General features: G+C 36.0%; 3 protein-coding genes across 8 annotated transcripts; 2 read left to right on the top strand and 1 right to left on the bottom strand.

Moving 5' to 3' along the window:
- The first annotated feature begins 7694 nt into the window (after positions 1 to 7694).
- LOC141697177 (nicotianamine aminotransferase 1-like) lies at positions 7695 to 10941 on the top strand. The gene is made up of 7 exons (XM_074501439.1): positions 7695 to 8058; positions 8954 to 9293; positions 9362 to 9580; positions 9816 to 9875; positions 10003 to 10158; positions 10300 to 10393; positions 10535 to 10941. Exons 1-7 carry the CDS (start codon positions 7793 to 7795, stop codon positions 10651 to 10653), a joined length of 1254 nt encoding a protein of 417 aa, XP_074357540.1. The 5' UTR covers positions 7695 to 7792; the 3' UTR covers positions 10654 to 10941.
- Positions 10942 to 11608: 667 nt separating this feature from the next.
- On the top strand, positions 11609 to 14585 carry LOC141697176 (reticulon-like protein B17). The gene is made up of 8 exons (XM_074501437.1): positions 11609 to 12192; positions 12757 to 12910; positions 12994 to 13068; positions 13175 to 13316; positions 13412 to 13481; positions 13701 to 13766; positions 13870 to 13992; positions 14276 to 14585. Exons 1-8 carry the CDS (start codon positions 11700 to 11702, stop codon positions 14446 to 14448), a joined length of 1296 nt encoding a protein of 431 aa, XP_074357538.1. The 5' UTR covers positions 11609 to 11699; the 3' UTR covers positions 14449 to 14585.
- A 153-nt stretch (positions 14586 to 14738) lies between these two features.
- Positions 14739 to 18999, bottom strand: LOC141698310 (protein NUCLEAR FUSION DEFECTIVE 6, mitochondrial-like). Of its 6 annotated transcripts, XM_074502980.1 has the most exons (5): positions 18759 to 18785; positions 18554 to 18663; positions 17757 to 17810; positions 16530 to 17002; positions 14739 to 15623 (listed from the first exon to the last, which is right to left on the bottom strand). In XM_074502980.1, exon 5 carries the CDS (start codon positions 15589 to 15591, stop codon positions 14917 to 14919), a length of 675 nt encoding a protein of 224 aa, XP_074359081.1. In that variant the 5' UTR covers positions 15592 to 15623; positions 16530 to 17002; positions 17757 to 17810; positions 18554 to 18663; positions 18759 to 18785; the 3' UTR covers positions 14739 to 14916. The 6 variants fall into 6 exon arrangements, with proteins under 6 accessions (XP_074359081.1, XP_074359085.1, XP_074359080.1 ...); XM_074502984.1 differs by having other exon boundaries at positions 14739 to 17002; positions 18759 to 18997; XM_074502979.1 differs by having other exon boundaries at positions 14739 to 17002.
- Positions 19000 to 19585: the final 586 nt, after the last annotated feature.

Below are 19585 nucleotides of genomic sequence, written 5' to 3' on the forward strand. Positions count from 1 at the left end.
ACCTTCACGGCTTTAACCATCATCACTATATTCCGCTGGCACGAGCGCCTATAATCGCTCTCTTACACCTAAAGTGCCGGCCACCTCATTGGCCTTTCCTGATAGTAATAGTTCCTTACAATCAATGTCTTTTGAACGATCTTCAACTAAATTTTTTACCTCATTTCCAATCACTGCTTATGTGAAAATGCTCTTCCTTAAGCTTTAGTGAGAAAAAATATTACCATGTTTCCATAAGTTATTGCCTTGGTCTTTAGAGGCTAACATTGTCACGACTAACTCTTGATCATACTTAGGACGTCTCTTATCTTGGGTCCTTCTTGTTTTCACCAATCTCGACCTTCATTGGGTCGATCTATACTTTCGTATGGTTCAACACGTGCCCACCTGGCATTATTATAATTACATCATATTTTCTTTATCAAAATTTCAATTCTTCTAAACTTTGAATATTACCTTTCTCCTTGTAAAACCTCTAAGGTTATCCTTGAATCGTTCCTCATGTATTCAATAGATACAGGGCATATCAAAATACCATTTACTCATACTAGAACCATTGTCTATGTATAATTGACAAATTTCTCCACTGATCCTTAAAGGTTGTTGTTACCTTAATCCTTTCCAATTCATACTGTCAAAACTCATACTGTCCCTATTAAGGGTGAAATGCCAACCTTTATGCATTTCACTAGGGTTCATCTCAAGTTATCGAGGTTTTATCCTTAATTGCACCTTTAAAAAGGTACTTGCATCCTTACATGGATAAATCAAGTAATATATCCCTGATAAGGGTATCATATTCAATCATTCCCGCCTCGATAATCTATACCTAATTTCACAATAGCATCCTTATTCAAACTGAGGTCAGTCCATATGGCCTCCAAAAGATAACAACAGTTATCCGCTTTTCTTGCCTGATTTAGTAATGATAACAGGGATATTCTGGAAGATATTGGGCGTGTTCAACGTGAACTTCTTATTAATAAATCCTCATTCACAACTATTATTTATCTCAACAGTTTTCTTAATATTGGGATATCTCTTATACCTGGTGTTTTACTTTTGGGTATCACGTCACAGGTGTTACATGCACTTCACATTCTTGAAGGTCACTTCCTTCATCCAATTTCATAATTTCGTACTTTTTTGTCTCATTAGTCTATCCGCGTCTTATTATTTTTTCTTCGAACTATCTCAATATTTCCTTGAATCCTCCCAACTTAAAGGGGATAACATATATGTATCACTTATGCCTTCAAACTTCGACTTTACCTCATGGTCAATCAACATCACCCTGATGATTTCCCACTTCTCTTATCTTTATTGCTAGGGTTCCTTAGGATTTCCGCATTCCTAACTCCCTTATCGTTCCTTAACTTTATTTCCTTTATATCCCTTTCATTTTCAGTCTTTCTATTTTCATTACTATTACAATCTTTTCATGGACCAACTTAGCGTAATTCTTGATTTCAAACATCCTATCACTCTGGATTCGTGTCCTTTAAACGAACCTTGACGAATTTTCATAACCTAGATTCATAATTCATTATACTCTTCCGCCTTTGGTCTGGCTCTAACTTTTATATGCTATCTCTCTATCTTCCTTAGCCTTCCACTAGCGGGTGGCCTCTCTCTTAGGAAGGTAAGTGGCAAAAATAGTCTTTTGTACTTCATCAATCATATAAAATCTTAAATGATTCCTCTATTTCCTTTAGCCAGTCTCTTGTCTCGACTGGGTCAGTTTGTTTCTTAGAACTCTGAGAGCTTAGCGACTTAAAGTCCTGAAAGAATTTCCCACCGCATTGTTTCCTCAGGGTGGTGGTTGGGGATAAAAGTATAAGTTTTGTTTAGGCAGGTCCATGAATTGTCCCATAGGAGTACCATCCTGATTCTCCCTATCTTGCTCGACTTCTGTTTTCTCAATATGAAATGTTTCATCCTTCTCCCATAATTGGGGTTATCTTATACGTTAAAATCCTTGTTTTCCACTTCATTAAGTTATGAGTTCCTTCTTTCTTGATGGCGACCTCCCTGACTATCACATTCAGGATTTGCTCTAAATCTTATTCCTCAAACTATGGCTTTCATCTAAGATTTAGTCCTTAAGCTCTTAAACGTTTGGAACCCAAATTCTGTAGGAATACCTCATTATTCCCTTATCATCTTTCTCGGTATTAATCTCTTCTCCAGTAATTGGCTCTCTGCCTTCATTCATCACTTTTTTTTGGCACAATATGATCATTTCCCATAATTCGGGCTGCATTACAATCTCAAATAGCCTTTCAGTACCGGCTCCGGTTACCTTCACTTCTATTTCCATTTTTTCAAAATCTTTTAGCTACTATTCCGCAGACATTATCATCTTGAGTCTCTCTTTTCTACCAAGGGCGCCAGCCACCACATTGGATTTACCTGGCTGATAAATAATCTCATAATCATAATCCTTGATTAGCTAACCACCTCCCCTGGCACATGTTGAGCTCTTTCTGCGTAAAAATATACTTGAGCTCTTGGGGTTTGCGTAAACCTCGCACTTCTCTCCATACAAGTAGTGCCTCCAATCTTTAGGATAAAACTATTGCCGTGAGCTCAAGATCATGGGGGGGATATCGAATTTTATATTCCCTTAATTGTCTTGACGCGTACATGATTACCTTACCGTGTTGCATAAGCACGCACCCTAATTCATTGTGCGAAGCATCACTATAATTCACAAAATCTCCCTTTTCCCTCCAGCAACGCCAACGCAAGGGCCGTCAACAATCTTTTCTTCAGTTCTTGGAAGCTGTTCTCGCATTCCTCTGTCCATTCGAACTTTTCAGTCTTACAAGTAAGCCGCGTTAAACGGGCTGTGATCTTTGCAAAATTTGAACGAACCTACTGTAGTAACCGGCAATTCCTATCTCTTGTAGTCGCCCTGACTACGGTCATCAATTCCTCAGCGATCAAATTTTTACTCTTCAGGATCCTCCTCGGGATCCTCCTCAGCAAAAATCTCTTCTGGGACAACCTCCTCAGTGGCTACATCCTCAATATGAGCATTATCCGGTCCCTCGTTAGGGTACTCCATCGGATCCACGATCTGATATCCATTATGTAATAAAACAACAACGCGTTGTTGCTCCTCAACCTCAGGGTTCGGTGCACCGCTACCCTATACAATAACGAACTATGTTGCTATCATGATATTTAAAAGGGTTCCCATAAGGGTTTTAACTGTCATTAGACTATGAACTTGGCAAGAGTTCTTATTATCTTAGTGAACTTATCGTTTTAACGACGCATCATCTCTGAGATTTATAACGCTTAGCTCTGATACCATTTCTGTAACACCACCAAATCCGGGGTCACGGATATGGGTTGTCAATAGTTCCATTTCCATTAATAACACTTAATCTTAATAAACAACCAATTGTTGCGTACTGTGACCCCACAATACACACACACACCACAAGTTATAGTCTCAGAAAGGAATACCAAAAATAACACAAGTCATTTTATTCCACAATTATAAGCCATTACACCTCAAAAGGGGTTTCTGAATAAATTTACATATTCTTTGTCATTATTATAATTCATAAATATACATAAGTCTGGTACATCAAAAGTTGAAAGCCTAGCCTATTGGTAGTTCCTACCTCAGCTACAACGGCATCAACGCCTACAGGAAACTGCGGAACATTTCCTATCCGCTCGCGAATTGGGAACTTGGTCCTGTTCATCTTGTCTAGCTGTTGTTGTGTGATGAAAGAATAAAGCAAGGGTGAGCAACAAGCCCACCAAAATAACATGTATAATAATTAACAATATATGAGCATTCTTATAGTACTCATGAAAATCTTGGTCAAAAAGAAATGAACCAAGTTTGATATCTTATCGCGACCAAGTCGCAAAATAATCAGTATATATGTATATATAATTTTCAAAATCTTTGAAATCCTCTTCCATGCATAATATACACAGAGTTTCAGTTTATAACTGTATAAAAATATCGTTGCAATGTGATCTCATATATCTAACCTTGTCTCAACATTTTTCTAAAAATCTTTTTCATGCATAAGATAATTATTAAATAGATATAAGTTGAGAAGATGAAGTTACAAAATACTCCAATATACTTATATCTTTCCCGAATACTACTTGAACTACCACCGTTCATGGTATAATCAATTTCAAAAGTTCATCACATAGATGAGACTACAAGATAAGAATTGAAAAGATTCAATCTTTGAAATATCAATCAAAAGAAATGAAGTTACGAGATACTTCATTAAGTCCCGATATATATATACACCTATATATATATCTCATACTTTCCTTGAAAACCTCTGTTTTGAAAAGTATAAACAGATTTATAATACCCAATGAATTTGAAAAGAAGAAAAACTTTGGCATAAACTAGATATCTTGACGATCAGGCAAAGATATCCATTAAGTAACATTTTCTACTAGTAGATGGATGAATTCATCGCCGGTCATCACTCTGGCTGCATTAGGAACTCGCGCTAGACCGTTATCTGGCCACTCACGCGTTGATGGACTGTCACCCAACCTCTTACACCTTGATAGATCGACCCCGGTCTGTCGCTTATGCCGACTCAATTAGATGGACTTACTTCCCGAACGTTGGGCAAGTAATCAAATTGTTTTCTCAAAACAGCAACCTCGTTGCGAATATAAAATACACCAGCCAGATCCCTCAGATTTTTTGAGCGAGTATTCAAGTCCCCTTCGAAAGGAAGATCTTAAATTTGAAAACGAGTTTTGGGATCTACTCTAGACTTTAAAATCATTTTGAATACTTGAAAATATTTTTGAAAGCGTTTGGAATAAGGATGATTTGATAGAATAAATCAATTCCAAGATAATCAAAGAATTCTGAATATTATGCTATAAATAATATTCAAATAATGAATAGCTTTTATCAAAGCAAATGAAGTAAAAGTTTTGAAAATAACTTTATGAAAATATTTAAGGTAAGAATGATTGACGATATCAATCATTTCTCGAATACATGGCGAATAACGAAACATTATTCTTTAAGAAAATAATGAATATTATTTAATAAAATAAACGGAGTCGTAAGTCCTCGAATGAATATTCAAACTAATATTCACTTATAATTTAAAACTATCGAATAAACATTATTCGATTAATAGTTTTGAAAACTATATATATATATATACTCGGGAACATCGCCTCTCGGTTTAGAAAAATGTTCAACTCTGGGTCCCCTATACTAAAGGTATACGCAAGTACTGCTAATATCTAACATAGGTATTATGCAGTTTATAAACAAGTGAATTGACAATGAAATATCAAAATCTCAAAACAGGCATGTAAATATATATATATATATATATATCTTATCATCATGCTTCAATATATCGCAAGATTTGCTAATAACAATCATGCACTTATCACAAGATAATGCACATATATATTTACATCACAACAACAGTATAACGGGTAGAACACTTGCCTGAGTGTTCCGGGGTAGACTTAAGCTTAGAGTGGGTCCAGTAACCTATGAACAACAACATAAGCCGGAATTAGACCACAGTCGCTTAAGAAACTAGTCAAAACTCACTCATACCCTAACGGTCGCTTATACGCTTAACGATTTGCGTTAATCGCTCGCGTAACCTCGGCTCCACTAATTTTAATAAATTAACCGATACGAATTTTAAGGCGACTATTTCACGAGAACTTTACTAACTGCCTTTTTCACTTGACATAATTCTCTCATTTTTCAATTAATAATTTAAGGGTCTCAATTATGGTCTCAAAGTTACTCGAGGTTTCGGGGTTTGCTCGCGCAACGCCGTTACTTAAAACGGTCGTTTCTCATCGCTCGTAACTCGGATTTAGGAGAACGACATATCAAAACGAAGCATGTAACATGAACTATCTAAACATTGCAATGGTCATATTCTTACAGTGAGTTTTCGGGTAAAAATGCTATGTGCAAATTCAGTCTTCCTAATTTGGGCATTATGACGGCTATGTTTACCCGATTTCTAAATTTCTTACCAATCCAATTATCTACCAAACTTCACCAAATCACCATCCAACCATCACAACACCAAATCTAACTTATGACTATTAATCAAGTCAAGATCCAACCAAATAAACCACTCGTTCAAGTGCTAATCATAGATCCATTCATGATCATCTTTAAACCACCAAAACTAACTAATACACATGGATCTTACTTATACAAACATGAATATAACTTTAATTTCACCAAATCATCCAAAAACTCATTAGCAATCAAAGTCAAAGCTTGGGTTTGAGAGATTATACCTTTCTTGGAGTGAACTAAGTTGCTAGGGAGCCTTATGACCATGATCTATCCTTAAACAAGCTTGGATCTCACAAACAATCATGAAAACAAAAGTTAGTTTCTTGAAGATACTATTCATCAAGAACTTGGATGAATTGATTATCTTAGTAAACCTTGGAATCTAGAGCTCAAAATCATACCATAACTAAGTTTAGAAATATAGAATCCATGAAAAAAACCTCTTAATTTTTGAAGGTGTGGAGCTTGGACTTTGAATTTTTAAACCTCCATTTTTCATGAAAAAGTCGAAGCTACAAGGTGGGGAGAGAAGAAAGGAGTTGCTTGGTTGATTACTTGGTTAAAAATGTGATTATAATACTTGGTGGAGGTTTAATCTTGGATAAATATCTTGATTAATGCTTGCATCACCATGCTTACCTCACCATCTAGCCACTTGTCTAATTCTTATGGAGTGATGATGTCATCTAGTTTCTACTCCACTTGATTAATCTCCCTTGCTTCTTTTACAAGCTTATTTCTTGACCGCTTATTTGATTTACGGTTCACTTAACTCTCATTCTCGTTAATTGTTTGGGGGATTATATCCGAAATCTTATTACTTGGGCCTCCCTAAACCTTCCTTAATATTTTATACTCCTTTAATGATCCTCTCTTATAATCCTTAAATTTAAATTATTTTAATCATGTTATCTTATACTTAATTCTTTCGGTATATGATGAATTTTTGGGAAAAAAATCAAAGTGTCCGAATGCGAATTCTGACGACCTTTACATACACTCATTTATTTTATGGAATACTAATATGATCTCAAAATTTTCATAACAGTGCTCCTATATAGTGCGGTTTGACAATTTTACTTAATCAGCAAAATTTACTATTCATCAGGATTTCAAAAATTCCAAAAAAAAAATCAGGTTATTAAAATATTTGTATAGAAATTAGTATGTTTAGGAATATGGGTTGACCCACTGGTCAAATTTCAAAAATATGAGTCAAAATATTTACAAAAATGTCATTATTAGTACAAATTTTTGGTACTTTTCACTAGTGCTTATTAATAGATAATAGATTACTTTCTGTTTTTTATCATGGACACACAATAAACATTAGAAATTTATAAATTTTGATCATTTTAATTAGTATAGTTTCCGTGTATGCAGTATATTTCAGAGCACATGGTAAAAAAATTGTTTTACTTGAAGGTCTTCAATACTTCTTCATTTTCATTTAACACATAAAATTTAACATATAAAAGTTTGGTTTATAAATTATACTGTAGCCACTGAGGGAACCAATTTATATATCGAGAAAATGGCAACATATAATTTTCAAAGTCTAGAGAGTCTAGACAAACCGGGGAGACCACCCGGGACCACCCTCCTTTATTATACCGACTCATGATGTGGTAGAGTGTATAACATTCTAAGGTTCCATTTTAAGTTGCATTATTATGAATTGATAGGTACCTTAAAACACAAGCAGAAATGGAGAAAGATTCCGCCGTGACTTGGAAATTTCGAGGCAGCGAGAAGGTAAAGGAATCATGCACGTATTCGATCTCACGGGTGGTGGTGGAAGTGATGAAACATGTGATCGCTGGTGAAAAAATCATACATCTCGGTATAGGTGATCCTTCATCTGTACCATGCTTTCGTACAGCTATTGCAGCTGAAGATGCTATCATTCATGCTCTACGTTCTGCTACTTTTAATTCTTACTCCCCCACTGCTGGTCTTCCTCAAGCTAGAAGGTAGTACTTTTCCAACTCTTGTTTATTCATTTAACTTTCCCACTTAAACGAGAACTATGCTCCACAAATATTAACCCAGTACTACTCTTCAAATTTCTTTTATAGCTAAATATTGCCTGCACTTTATGTCGGAATATTTAGTCCCGCAGTTTTGAGGTTCTCGTTTCAACATGATCCTATCTTTAAGTATCGACTTTTCCAGATATTTTAATTTAATTATTTTAGTCTTTAAGATATGCGCTCAAGTTTAACGAGCTAAGCGAAGATGAAGTGGCCCAACAATTATGTCGTTATGTAAATATCACATGGTGAGGTCTCTGCGAAGAAAGTTTAAAAAAAAAATTTCTTCAAACTTGTGGAACCGAGCTTTGGTTTAGTATGGCATTAAAGAAAATTATCAACATTCACCTACAAATGGAATAAGTTTTATTAAACTGTAAACTAGTTTATTTCCAGAAACCAAACCGTTGAGAGTAGAATTTAATGGAATCATGTATGTTTGACACTCCCCCTACTTGAAAGTTAAATTTTCAGGATTGAAGTGTAAATCACCGGAAACCCATCTTTCGGGCTTTATTCAACTTGATTGTCCTAATGTCTGAACTTGAGATATCTCCTAGACTACGATCAGAATGTACCAATATCATGTCAACTTACCGACTCTCTAAAAGCTTGAGCTATTACAAGAAATAATTTTTGTTACAATATGTAAATTCGTTTTGCTCAATAATATTTTTGTGCACGAAATTCAAAACGTCTTACTAACAAAGAAGGTAGTATATTGCTGTCATTCCCTAATGTTTTAAAAAATGTTTTTACTTTGTTTTCTCTATTCGGTAATGAATCATGTGGATAAATGCATTTGATGCCTGAGAATTCAAGTGTTCTGTACCAGCTCTATTGCAGAATACCTCTCTCGGGATCTCCCAGATAAATTGTCAGCTGATGATATTTACTTGACAGTTGGTGCCAGGCAAGCAATAGAAGTCGTACTGACTGTGCTTGCTCGCCCTGGTGCTAATATTTTGCTTCCAAGACCATGGTACCCCTTGTATGAAGCTTTTGTTGCATTCACTGGTCTAGAAGCCCGACACTTTGATCTTCTCCCAGAAAAGGGATGGCAGGTTGATCTTGATGCCGTAAAGAATCTTGCGGATGATAATACTGTTGCTATGGTTATAATCAATCCCGGGAATCCATGTGGAAACGTTTTCACCCATGAGCATCTTAAAAATGTACGTTCTAAATGACAGTGATGAATTTGCTATAGCATGTAAATATAAATTGTTAAATGTTTTTGCAGATTGCAGAGACTGCAGAAAAGCTTGGGATATTAGTAATGGCAGATGAGTCATATGGACATTTAGCTTATGGGAGCACTCCTTTTACTCCAATGGGAGTGTTTGGATCAGTCGTGCCTGTCATTACTGTTGGTTCTTTATCCAAAAGATGGTTTGTTCCTGGTTGGAGGCTTGGTTGGATCGCAGTTAGTGATCCCACATGCATCCTTCAAGGGTCCGAGGTCCTTCTCTCCGCCCATTTTTCCTTTTCTGCAGATATTGAACATATTTAATAGAGGGTAGTAGATCATGGCAATATGTAAAGTCTCAAGTTACTAAATTTGGATTAGTTTTGAATCTTAAAGCTGAATAAGATTATGTTTCTAAATTAAACTACTGAATGAATCCAAGTGTGTATGTGATGAATCAATACAGACGGCCGTGTCTACAAATTAATGTACTTGTGTCTGTCTTCAGATTGTCAAGAGCATCAAAGGCAATATTGACATTTGCTCTCATCCTACCACATTCACTCAGGTACAGAATTTAGCCATTTTTAATGTCTATCATATCGGTTCATACACGTATACTATAGTGTTGAGGTGTTAGTTTTAAAGCTTGATCTACAGCACCACTTGTAATCGGTTTTTTAATATACTACCAGGGTGCACTTCCTCAAATCCTTGAAAAAACAGCCGGGGAGTTCTATTCCAAGAGCACCGGCATACTAAGAGAAGATGCAGATATATGCTATGATTTACTAAAGCAAATCCCTTGCATTGCTTGTCCACGCAAACCAGATGGATCTATGTTTGTAATGGTAGTGACACCAGAGATTCAAAAAGCCTGTTATCATGCTTCTAGAAAATAAACATTTTTCATTGGCTCTGTATTGTTTGTTCTTCAGCCTTCTAGAACATTAACATTTCAATACTTCCGTGATGTGATGTTTCTGTGTCAGGTGAAGCTACACATTTCACAACTAGAAGATATAAAAGACGATATGGAGTTCTGCACCATGCTTGCTAAAGAGGAGTCGGTGATTGTTCTTCCTGGTAAGGATACAAAGCTGCCTAAAAACTTAATTTTTTTTAAGAAAAAATATATCTTCACCTTGAACGATGTTCATAATTTATGCCATTGCGCTTGAGGGTTACGGTGAGTAGTATTTACGGAATCAGTAATGGTGGTTGCAGGATTTATTTTGGGGATGAGAAATTGGCTGCGCATAACCTTTGCTCAGGAGGCAGAAACTCTCAAAGATGGCCTTGGGAGAATGAAAGCTTTCTGCTTAAGGCATGCCAAGAAGATGTAAGCTCCAGACATTTCTTCGTCAAGTCTTTTCATTCACACCTAGATCTGTCGGATATATCAAGTTGAAGATGGATTGTTGCATCAGGTTTTCGAATAAAATTAGCATTACAATCAGTTTGCTGGGCACTGTTGCCATTCATTTTAGAATCTACTCCTGACTATCACTTATGTAGCAGAGCTCAACATGAAAAAGATACAAGTACTGGCTTCAACTGATAACATTGGAAATTGTAGTGCTCCTTTCTTTTAAGAAGGAAAAAAATATGACAGTAAGCTATTCATGTTCTCACACAGGGTGGAACTAAGGGGGTGAGACCCTCAACCGTCAACCGTCAAAATTCACTAAAATTTTAGTATAAAACTTTAAAAATAATATGAAGTAATTTTGCTCGTTCCCCCTAAATTATATTACTGGTTCCGTCCCTGGTTTAACAGTAATTTTCAGAGTCTTCAAGTGACTACTACTAGGTTTGGATTACATAAATTTTCTGTTCGAGTATATTGCCATCAACAAAGTTTCTGAATTTCTCGCACTAGAAAAAAGTGAGCTAAATTTCTCCCTCCCCTTTACGAGATCGAGATGTTGAGGGACTCAACCTCAATCTTGTCAAAGAATAACACGAGTGTCTGGATGTGTTTAAATAGCACAATATTATATCTTGTTTGATACTTTGGAAAGAACAAAAAAAAAAAGAAAGAGAAGCACCTGATACTTTTTTGTGTTATCTGATTTTAACATTCAGTTCTGTTTGCAAATTAAATATAATCATTCTTGTAGTTTTGTTTATACTTTACACTTTACCACACATCTTTCAACCACCTGCACTTTAAAAGTTAACCGCTACAAATCTTTTTTTTCTTCCTTTCCTTTTTTTAAAAAAATATTTATATTTTAATTAATTAATTATTTCTTACACTTCCACACAAGCCCCACCAAAGACGTTAAAATTCAAAAATACAAAACACCAAACTTTAACGGCTATATTTATTTCTTTCTTGCTAAAACCTTAACCCTCCACACAATTTTTCATCAAATCAAAATCATCCATGGATTCAATTACCCCTCCTCCGTATCGATCTACCCCGAATAGCCGAATCAAATCAGCGTCTCGCCTTGCTCGAATCAACAACGAAAAAATCGAAAACTCTCCCAATAATTCTCTTGAATTAGTCCTTTCTTCCCCCAAGATTTCATCACCCATTAAAACAACCTCTCCTAAATCCTACAAGAAACTTCACGAGTTGTTGCTTTTATCTCCCTCTCCTCATCGAAAATCAAGAACCCGGCTCGCTGAGAAGTTGGAATTTGCTGATCAAGAACCTGTGGAGCCTAATGGGTCTCGGAGAAGACATAAATCAAGAAATGGAGCTGTTGGGTCTCCGAAGAATGTTCGAAGGTCTCGGAGAAGATTTGAGCAAGAGGTTCGTGAAGAGAAGGATTTAGGGGTTTTGGAAGATATGGGGAAGCCTAGAAAAAGGCGAAATAGTGGTCGGTCTAAGAAGGAAACCTTGAGTTCAATGCCTTCAGTTCCACATTCAAGTAGGTGTTTCTTAAATTAAATCTTGAATTTATTGGATAAATTTTTGTTGTACTTGTCAAGTTACGAACTAAAGCAATGTGCCTAATAACTAATAAGGGCTTTTGATGTGTATTATGTATATCATTCTTGGATTAATACACTTAATCACTCAAAAGCCCATTTTTCGGATTAGGGGATTACAGAGTAAACTACTAGTAGCCTGTCTTTAAGGCCGTACTCAACCTTAGTTTCCAAATTATGTGTTGAAAATACCGGGGTTCGAAACTCAGTCAAACAAACAATGATATGACACGATGTCCATTTTAATACTTGACTCGCCTAAAACCTTGAACTGTAAAGAATAGGCTTGATAAGTATTTTTTTTTCGACAGAAGGCTTGCTAAGTATACAATGCTAATGTTTTGATACTTACTACGAACTTGTTTCATATCATTGTTTGTTTCGCCTAAAACCTTGAACTGTAAAGAATCGGATTGATAAGTATACAATGCTTATGTTATGATACTTGCTACGAAACTTGTTTATATAATTGATGTCTGATTGTATGCTATTTGTGGGTTTAGAATCAGACGATGGCGGTGGTTGTAATTTTGATCGAATTGGGCAGTTGATAAGTGATCTGGTAATGTGGAAAGATGTAGCAAGATCAACCCTTTGGTTTGGTATTGGATCACTTTGTTTCCTATCATCTTGCTTGACAAAAGGAGTTAGCTTTAGGTAATCGACAGATATATTATTAGTCTTCTGCTTTAGCCTTACATTTTTAGCTTTCTAAACACTTGACAGTCGATGTTCTACAGCATTTTCTCGCTGATATCTCATTTGGGCCTCCTGGCTTTAGGCGTAAAGTTCTTCTCAAATTCAATATGTAAAAGGTGTGTAGTCCTTCTCTTCTCTTAAAGAGATATATACATTTAATTTTTCAAGCTGCAGCATTATCGAAATTTAGTGTACTAGTGGCTAAGAAGGGCTAACTTACAGGGACATCACTGACAATAAGCATGACATGAAACTTAAAGAAGAAGATATTTTGAAAGCAGCTAGATTAATACTCCCAGCTGCTAATCTTGCGATTTCCAAAGTTGGGCAGTTATTTTCAGGGGATCCATCGACGACCCTCAAAGTATGTTTTACATTTCATTCCTTTATAGTTAAGGCAGTGTAGGGAACTGGTAGAACTGTTTAATGCATAAACTGATACTTCCTATTGATTCTTAGGTGATACCTTTTCTACTTGTGGGATCTGAATATGGTCATCTAATAACTCTTTGGAGGCTTTGTGCACTTGGTAAGAGAACACTAATAATTTATTTTTCTGTCACAATATGCTTTAATATGTTTCCTTTCACAATACAATACTCTTAACTTGGAATTGTTTTCTGTCGTGTATTCAAATCTTTCTTGAAACTCCTAATCTTCTGGTAACGTGGAAAATAATATGCACTGTTTTTGTAGTCTTTTGTACCATTTGTTTTGTATAACTGGTAGTGATGTGTTTATCTGCCAGGATTTTTTATAAGCTTTAGTGGTCCAAAGCTGTATTCTTCTTACTCTGCACAAATAAATGAAAAAGGTATTTAGTTTTGCCTTCTCCCATTATAATTAACTTTCGATTTTTCGAATACGCATCCCACTGTCCTTTATGCCCCCTTGCTCGTGCCTTTGTTAAACAACAGTCAAGTTCTTGACATGGCGAGCGTCAGTAGCATGGGGAGCTTTGTCTCACAAGAAGATAGTTGCCGGATCAGTGGCTACTGCCTTCTGGAATCTGACTTCTATAAGAACTCGCATTTTCACTGGTACGTGTTGCATGTCGAATTCCATAGATCATCGATGATCAAAGGAATAATCAGACTGCTGTCTATTTATACAGCAAAGAACTGCAAGTAATTGTGATTTACGACATAAATTAATGCTTCATCCTATATAAGAATGGCACTTAGCATATCTATGTTGGATTTTCCTGATGTGACTGACAAATTCTACACCAAAAAAATCTCTAAAGTTAATAAGGGATAGCAATAGAGTACCAGACAGGACTGTGTACACTTCTAAGTCAGTGTTCTCTTATTTGCTATGCAGTATTCATAATTCTGGTAATAGTTCGATACCGTTGCCAATACTTAAAGCCAACAACAACTGAGGAAGAGAAGGAAACAGAAGAAATCGGAGAAGACCAGCTACAGCAAGAAGATCAGCACGAAGAACACGAGAAAGCACTAGTTGTGGTAGAAAGTGGACCAAAAGTAAACTAGTGAGCAAATAAGGCTCAAATGCTTTTAAATTCTCAAGTGATTAAAGTCTTATATGCATCTGGAGTATTTCTCCCTATCAGTATTGTATCTTAATCTGTATATCAAATTTTCAAGAAGAATTACAATTTTATATTAGCTCACGACTAAATTGGTAATCATCGAATTTTTACGCTGTGAATGAATGCATGGCTTTTCGTAATTGCTCGCCTATTTACAGAATCAGGCTAATATAAAGTTAATTTAAATTTTTATTCCTGAATAATAACAAAATGAAATGTATGTCAGACATCTAAAAATTTAACATCGAGATCATTTTATGCCACACCAAAAGGAAAAAAATGAAGAGCTCTATAATGAGTAGTACACCACAAAGGTAAAATTACAATCCACCAACATATAGGAGGACAAAAAAACATCAACATATATCATCATATTTCTTTCTCAAGTAGTCAGTACATGTGTCATTCTTCACATGTAGATGTAACTAAATGGACTCATTTCCCTGTTGAAGGATGGTGGCAATGGGGAGAAAGAATCATCCATACCAAGTCCACCAGCTGATGCCATCATAACAGGTTCACTTAAGCTTTGAGGCCCTTGAAGAAGGGCATTCTTTCCACCAACACTACCGTTGATGTTCACCGGAAGTATGCATTGCTGGTTTCTGAACCGTCGCTGCTGTTCGAGCTGTGCAAGAGTATAGCCAGCCCTCGCAACAATTACAGCATTATAATCGGCTATTGGCTGACGGTTGGTGAGACCCAAGTTCACATGTGCTGTGCTTACAAATGGAGCAATGGGTGCAAAGGGAGAAACAGGATATCCCGTAAACTGTTGAACCATGGCTTTGAAGTTGGTTGCAGTCGTACGGAGCAAAGAGGTTTGGGTTTGCCTCGAAACCCTGGACCTCTTCTGGATAGGTTTAAATATACGATTTTCCTGGGTTGTGCCACACCTTTGGCTGGATTTAGAAACACGACCTTCCCGGGTCATTCCCCCACTAGAGTTGTTTATGGTTGTTGCGGTGCCCATAGCAGTGTTTGGCAGATCACTGCTAGCGGCCAGTCCTTGTCCAGAAGCTGAAAGGATTTGTTGGGGATGCCATGCCCAGCCACTATCGGATAATGACATGGTTTCATTCATTGCTAGCTATTACTTGATGATTTTTGTTGAGTCTGAAAGAAGGAAAGACCGTCAGAAGAGTGCAAATCTGAATTTATTTAAGAACTAAAAGTAGGCTTAGCAAAAAAAAAAAACTAAAAGTAGGGTCAGAGATGAGGACTTTTCCGGTGGGGAGAGACAAAATAAGACCTTAATGTCTGAAGAATGAAGTAGAATACATTTGGCATGTTAGAGGGAGGAGGGTTTCCAAAGGGGCTTATGAGGCATACAAGCGTGTGTATGCAAGAGGGTTGGAATCTGGAAGCAAGAAATCAAATGACTGAAAAAACAAATCAAACGGGACCTTTAGTAATATTGTGGTGGTAGGTAACTTTTGATGGAAGACTTTTTCCAATGCATTTAAGGTCTAATGAAGCAACAACGGCATTCATTACAGTTTCATGACTAAAAACCTCCTTCCCATTCAGACACCAAGCTCGTTAAAAAGAAAAGGCCACCACTAACTTGAAGAATCACCTCAACTAGTAGATAATATATGATTGTACTAATGACTGAATAGTCAGCCAAAGACTCGATCAAATTCCCAACATGGTCCATTGCACGTTAACCCACAAGACCAATTCGGGCTTGTCACATGAGATACTATGAGAATACCAGAACAAGGCATTACTCTATTCAACTACAAACAGGAGGATGCCAAGATAGTAATAACTCTTCTCATAGACACTAAGATTCCCTCTAAAATTTCAACCAAGGTATGCTGGAGTGGATGGGGTTAAAACAGCGTGTAACTTCAGCACACAAGCTACATCAACCGAGAGGGAGCCAATAGATTATTACGCTTAAATAGGCAACACAAGGGTTCCAAATAATTCAGGTTAACGAAAAACAACAGAAGAAAATAAGCAGGTGTTAACATAAATACACCAAGACGAGAACTTTAATTGATATGTACCTACCTTGGCTAATGAATTTGAGTGCAATCACATTATTGAAGATAATGACAAAAAAAATACTCATGGAAACATCTCCCTGAACACTTCTGGATTACACCCAACAGAAAAGCATGGAGTTGCAAAAGAAACTTTGATGTATGCCCTTAAGCAGTCATCAAACATCATCATTGTAAGCTAATTAACATGTGAATAGTTAGCGTGATGATTGCACAAACATGTACGTTATAATAATAATTGACTAATGCAAGCAGAACAACTACAAAAATTGTTAAAACCACAATCTTATTTAACTTCAAGCCAGATGCAGCAGATTCCAGAAACCGTCTAACTTATCAAGCTCGAAGAACTTCACAATTCTGCAGCACATTAAGAGTCTCTATTCTCTAAATTATCTGCTGGGGTCGTCTTAGAATGCAGTTTCTACATTTTATAGTGCTGGACTCCTCCAAATGTTCATCACACATCATCGTTGCAAGCTGATTATAAAGATAGTAACTGATAAGTATATTTTTACTAATACTGACTATAACTCAAATATAAGAGGCCAAGGACTTGCAAAACTATTCTATTTCTCAAGTATCCTATCCTAATACATTAAGTAAAGGAAATATGTCCCAGCCATAACATAAAGCACAAAAAAATATATCAAACAACGCAAGAATTTGGAATCCTACAATCCAATCACACACAGTACAAAATTAATATTCAGTAAAGCACATCATCACATATAGCCACTAGACATCCTTTAAGAAATTTAACAAATGTTCAACAGTGTAATAAAGCTGTCAATCTTCATGTCATCCCACAACTTGTTATTAATATAGAAGTATGTCGACAACCTAAGAATTTAAAAGCTTCAAAACACTAGAAAATGTAGTCATTCCATAGTTGAATCCATCTTCATCTAGTCTTGTCAACGCCTACAGCAGGAAACAGTGAAGCATGCACTACTTTAATAAATCAAGAGAAACATGAAAACGTGATTAAAACAGAATGATGTTTCAACTTTCAACAAAAATAAAAATGATCAATTACATAATTGGGTGACACTTAACAGTTAAGGTGGCCACTATGATCCATATAAGTGTAATAATTGTAAGGTTATTTATCTCACAGAACCTAACATCACGCATCGAGGCAATAACATTTAGATGAGAGGAAATCAATTCCAAATTCTTTTGCATCTCCGATAGCTAAAAAGATAATTAATTTCAGAAAATTCTAACTTACCAGATAAGGAGAAACATAACACCAAGGAGGGTCCTACAAAGTTTTGCTAGATACCTAAATCAAGAGAAAACCGAATAGCAATTAGGCTCCCTATTTATCAGACTAGAGTTCTTATAGTTATAGCAAAGTTTACAAGAAAACCGGAAACAGAAGAATCCTAAAAAGCACATATAGTATTAAGGCCAAACGATTCAATCAGTTAAGCACACAACATATAAGGACCGGAATATTTTTTTGGGATTTCTTAGGATGCGTTCAGTTGTTATGACTATCTTAAATTCTAAATTGACCGGATTGGGGGGGGGTCCTTTTCTCATTCGTATTCCCCTAGAAAATCTCTTACACGAGAACATCGAGATACTAGCAAGCCAACAATACACTCCATAACCAGAACTCAAAGTCTCCAACAATCTGACAAAAAGAACTGTATCGGAGTTAAATGGTTTGACAATATACAAAACATGTTATCAGTTCGTTTCTGAAAGCTTAATGGACAAAAAACTAGTGACATGGCCTCCAACAATTACTAGAGCTGATACAGCAATTCGTGTTTTCAATAGCCAATTCAAAATTATAAAGAAAGGGCACCCACATATAAGCATACACAAACATACACATTTACACAAAATCATCAAGAACTGTTAAGCAACGCACTCCAATTCCCGATTACAAATAAGCATACAGTAATAACTATCGAAAAGAGTTCCTATTGCTGAAACACGCAAGAGCTATCCTAAACATCAGAAACTAGACTACATAAACCTAATTACATCAAAAAAGCATGGACAGGAAAATACCTTCGGGGAGCCAACCGTAACCGACTCTCGAAAGCGTTAGCATAGAAGTCATCAAAGCAGAAGCAGTGGCCGTGTGATAGGGTTGCATCGAACTCATTTCAACCGGACAACTACAAAACACACACAAATATCATCACCGTATGTAAATAATAAGCGTAATAGCACAATTTAAAAGACAAGTGCGTGTGTGTGTAATAATTGGTACCTGAATAAACGAGTAGAGAGAGATGGCTTTCTGGTGGGCATACGAAAGGGAGACGGAGAGGGGGCGGCTTTGGTTTTGGTAGCGGAAGCAATTCTCGCCGTAGCGTTACGGAGGGTGGCTGATCGGAGAATAGATCTAGCTGCTGCGCAAGACGACATCGTTTAATAGAATGAAATGATGCCAGGGGAAGGGAGAAGATTGGGGTTTTACAACTCCGGGGGAGGCTAAAACCCTACATTATGTACATTTTATTTTCTCATTTTAATTTTTATACTATCATTTTTCTTTTAATTGCTAATATTATTTTAGTTTTTACGGGCTATTATATTAGATTTGATCTAATAACTTAGGGTGTATTGAACTAGGATTTTAATGGATTTTTTTTCATTCATGAAATTTAGGTGTATTCAACTGGGATTTTAAAAAATTTATCAGAATTTTATGATATTCAACTAGGATTTTAAATTATAAAATATCAACGTCATTCACGTTCTTTTATAAAATATTAAACACATGCAGATCTCCAATGTAAATTCAAAATTTGAAATTTTTTATCATCTCCTTTCTTTCGTCTTCTTCGCTTTCAAATAAATCTAAATCCTTTAATCTTTCTTCTTGAAATAATTTCAAATCCTTCTCACTCTCTCAAATATTTTCTTTTCTCATCTAAATTCCATCACCGCGTATATTTATAATTTTTTTTATTTTACAGATATATTTTGGTGCATATAATCTGAGCATGTTCTAAAGATTAGTACATATATTTATATACGTTTGTATGTATATATAGATTGTATACAAGATAATAGTGTTAATAGAATTTTAAT

This window comes from Apium graveolens, chromosome 11 (assembly GCF_009905375.1).
Source record: "Apium graveolens cultivar Ventura chromosome 11, ASM990537v1, whole genome shotgun sequence".
In the NCBI taxonomy this organism is placed as follows: Eukaryota; Viridiplantae; Streptophyta; class Magnoliopsida; order Apiales; family Apiaceae; genus Apium; species Apium graveolens.